Below are 1,970 nucleotides of genomic sequence, written 5' to 3'. Positions count from 1 at the left end.
TGTAAGAATTTATTATTGAAACAATTTTTTTTTGTGAGGAATCCCATATATAAAGTCTTAACTCAGGCCTTGCTTTACTTGAGAATCAAGAAAATATTTGTTTATACTGTCATAATTCTATGACTGGTAATCAAATGCTGTATGTTAATCAAAATTTTACATTATCAGAAAAGAACAAATAGATTCCTATGTGTGAGTTCCCTATGAGTAGGGATTTTCTTCTACTATATTACTGTAATTTATTTCATTAGAGAACTTAAAAATCCTTTTAGGTATAGTTGACTTCCTGTCACCATAAGCATAAGTATCTGCATTTATTACTTCAGACTTCTCACAGGTCATTCAAATATAAGATTTAAATATTGCTGGCACCTTAGAGAACAGTGCTTTTATGCACAGTGCAGTATGAATCAGTGAAAATTCAAGGGAAAACTTTTATTGTGTTCAGAACAGTTTCATCTGTAAAGTAAATACTTTATGTCAGATGTTTCTCTTTTCCTTCTTCAGTAACTTACATTGAAATTCTTTTTTTTCCCCCTTTAATCTTTTTGTCTTTATGTTCCCATTTTGGGTTTGTTTCTTTGTTTTTGTAGGTCACAATAAATAAATGGGAGCAGTTTGAAAGGGACAAAGAAACAGTAGTAAAATATCTCAATCAAGCAAGCTCTGCACTTGAACGTATCTTAAACTTTAGCAGTTTAGAGAGCCTCTCCTCAGAACTGGATCAGACAAAGGTATTCACTGTGTGAAATACAGGAACTGAGATATCTTTCTGCCTTGCTTGTTAACGTGTAGTGAGCGTATTGCCTTAAGTCTTTGCATGGCTTCCTGTTAATGCTGATGCAAATTGTCTATACAGATTAGAGACTGCATAAACTGTTTAGGGGTAAAAAGTTATTTTATGAAAGGATCATGAAGAATTACTCAAAATCTGCATCTGAAGCACACGTATAGAAGGTAAAATGATTTTGAGGACTTCCCATTTTATGCTCTGTAATCATCTGTATTAGTAAGCTAAACAGCGTCAAGCACCGGCATATCAATACCAATAGTGTGCTCTTTGGCAAGGTTATGTAGGCTGTGCCAACTAGCACCCTTTTAGCCCTGAGAAGAAAAAAGAGAGACTTCTACAATATGGACATAAGCCATAATGTGCCACTCGGCCTTAGTAACACAGAATTATCCCAGCCAATTTTATTTACTGATACAGAAGTAATAGTAGTGATTGACTTTCCCGAGTGCCATGTTTTTCATGCTGTTTTTACTCTTTGATGAATCTGATGCTAAATTACATGTGTCTTGGTTATGCTCAGCATCCATTGTTCTGGTGTATGGCTTTACCATTTGTGACAGAAAATAGTTGTTAAACAAAGTGAGATTACAAGCTACAGGATACTGCAAAATCCTCTTTTTCTTGAAGAGCTATAGAATAAATCTTGATTGGTTGAGTTAAAAACTTTTGGACATATAGTCTCCCCTGCTAAGTTTTATTCAAGCTAGTTTGCCTAAATGAACATTTCTTAAATGCAACATGAAAATAACTTTCTTCAGAGGTTGTTTTTATGTATTTACACATTCAAAATATACATATAGGAAACAGATACTTTTTTCTAACCACAAACATTGAGGAAAAATACTTCGTATGTAAATATATGAAACTATTTATAGTTGTATTAATATGTCTTGCATCCTTACAGGAACTTTCTAAACAGACTGAAGCAATGGCACTGCAGGCTGAGAATTTGGTGAAGAAGTCTTCTGAGATACAGCTTGGTTCAAAGAACAAGCAGTCCCTTCAACAGCAGGCAAAATCAATCCAAGAACAAGTGAAAAAAGTGGAAGTTACTCTTGAAGAAGAGTATGTTCTTAACAAGTCCTAATATTTATTCTCCACTATAAGATTGTATCAGATTTCTAAAATACCTTGTCAGCATTTTGTGTTGTCTCATCATCTCCGCCATTTACAGCTT

At 33.9% G+C, this 1,970-nt stretch overlaps 1 protein-coding gene across 1 annotated transcript in view; it reads left to right on the top strand.

Moving 5' to 3' along the window:
- The window catches only part of SYNE1 (spectrin repeat containing nuclear envelope protein 1), a 304,520-nt gene that overhangs the window by 106,286 nt on the left and 196,264 nt on the right, over positions 1-1,970 (top strand). Inside the window, 2 exon segments of the mRNA XM_035899865.1 lie at positions 594-734; positions 1,698-1,858. Coding sequence (XP_035755758.1) covers positions 594-734; positions 1,698-1,858 — 302 coding nt within the window.

Source organism: Egretta garzetta, unplaced genomic scaffold, assembly GCF_000687185.1.
Source record: "Egretta garzetta isolate BGI_Z169 unplaced genomic scaffold, ASM68718v1 scaffold397, whole genome shotgun sequence".
NCBI classification, from domain to species: domain Eukaryota; kingdom Metazoa; phylum Chordata; class Aves; order Pelecaniformes; family Ardeidae; genus Egretta; species Egretta garzetta.
Note: the sequence above shows the minus strand (reverse complement) of the source record. Positions and strands in the feature narration are given on the sequence as shown.